Below are 1,224 nucleotides of genomic sequence, written 5' to 3'. Positions count from 1 at the left end.
CTGTATTATAGTTCATAGCTCTGTAACACTTTGAAATTTGAAACAAAGGTAATGGGAATCACGATGTTTCGTCAATTGATCATTATTTGTTACACTAATCAAACTACTCGTCTTTCTCTGGTGGGTGGAAACCACACCGCCGCCAGGTTTTGCACCCGCTAGATCCATTTCCTCTGTAGTTAATCGGTTTCATTTTAGATTCTCAGCTTATCAGCGCTTTGATCTTTCTCATCTTGTTGTCTTTTCGAGTTTTTCTGATCGAATTATGAATTTGGGTCGTGGGTATCGTGCGAGTAGCAATCCCAAGATCAGACAGATAAAGGGTCGTCCAGCAATTGGGTTGAATCATGATTCTGTTTTGATATTCAGACTACCCAATTCGCGAGTTTTGGGTATAATCTCGAGGTCATTGTTTTTGGCTTTATTCATTCTCGTATTGCCTTCAATTGGGTCGCTTGTAAGAGATGCGTCTGAGGAAGATTCTCATGATTTTCTACCCATGGTGTTCAAAGATCTAGTGGTTGAAGGTCTTTACAAAGATGGACACAAGGGTCTCCTTCTGAGCTCTGGAATTGGTGATCTATTTGACAGTTTATGGTTCTTGAAAGACTATGGAATTGATCTTGTTACTGATTCGGATGCGGATCGACAAATGGTGATCCCTAATGAGGTGTTTGATTTTGTATTTGCTTCGAGTTTTGAGAACATGAAGTTCATCAATAGGGTTGTGAAGGTTGATGGGATTGTAGTTATGCCACTAGGGACCTATTATGATCGATCTTATGAGTTCTTGAAACAATCGAATTATAAGATTGCTTATCTTAGACAGTTTGATTCGATTACTGTGGTAGCAATGAGGAAGATAGATTGTGAAGGGGAAGAGAATGTGTTTGGTGGATGAATTGCTCTTGGAATGTAATAATTAAAGGGTAAAGAAGGTAAAGAGATGAAGGTTTGGCTGCGCATCAATGGCGTATTTGTTCAAGACGTGATATATATATCATGTAATAAAAAATATCTGTAGTATATTCAGTATGGGTTATCTAGTGGCAAGAGTTATAAAATATTAATCACTCTGTAGTATGGATTTCTTTTTATGTCTATGTAGTAATTAACATTATTTTTTCGAAACTTGTAGTTTAAGTTCCTATCTATTATGGCTTGTTTGGTAAAGAACTTTTAGGAACTTATTCTCTTTGACCTTTTAAAAAATTGATTTTACAA

The 1,224-nt window shown here is 36.6% G+C and overlaps 1 protein-coding gene across 1 annotated transcript; it reads left to right on the top strand.

The window, feature by feature from the left end:
- The first annotated feature begins 265 nt into the window (after window positions 1-265).
- Window positions 266-901, top strand: LOC145017030 (uncharacterized). The gene has a single exon (XM_078975140.1). The coding sequence runs from the start codon at window positions 266-268 to the stop codon at window positions 899-901; it is 636 nt and encodes a 211-aa protein (XP_078831266.1).
- The last annotated feature ends 323 nt before the right edge of the window (window positions 902-1,224 follow it).

Source organism: Lactuca saligna, chromosome 9 (assembly GCF_052625555.1).
Source record: "Lactuca saligna cultivar CGN05327 chromosome 9, ASM5262555v1, whole genome shotgun sequence".
Lineage (NCBI taxonomy): Eukaryota > Viridiplantae > Streptophyta > Magnoliopsida > Asterales > Asteraceae > Lactuca > Lactuca saligna.
This window is presented reverse-complemented; position numbering and strand designations above follow the sequence as displayed.

Excerpts from the sequence above, each read along its gene's own strand:
- LOC145017030 (XM_078975140.1), top strand. The coding sequence starts at position 266 with ATGAATTTGGGTCGTGGGTATCGTGCGAGTAGCAATCCCAAGATCAGA.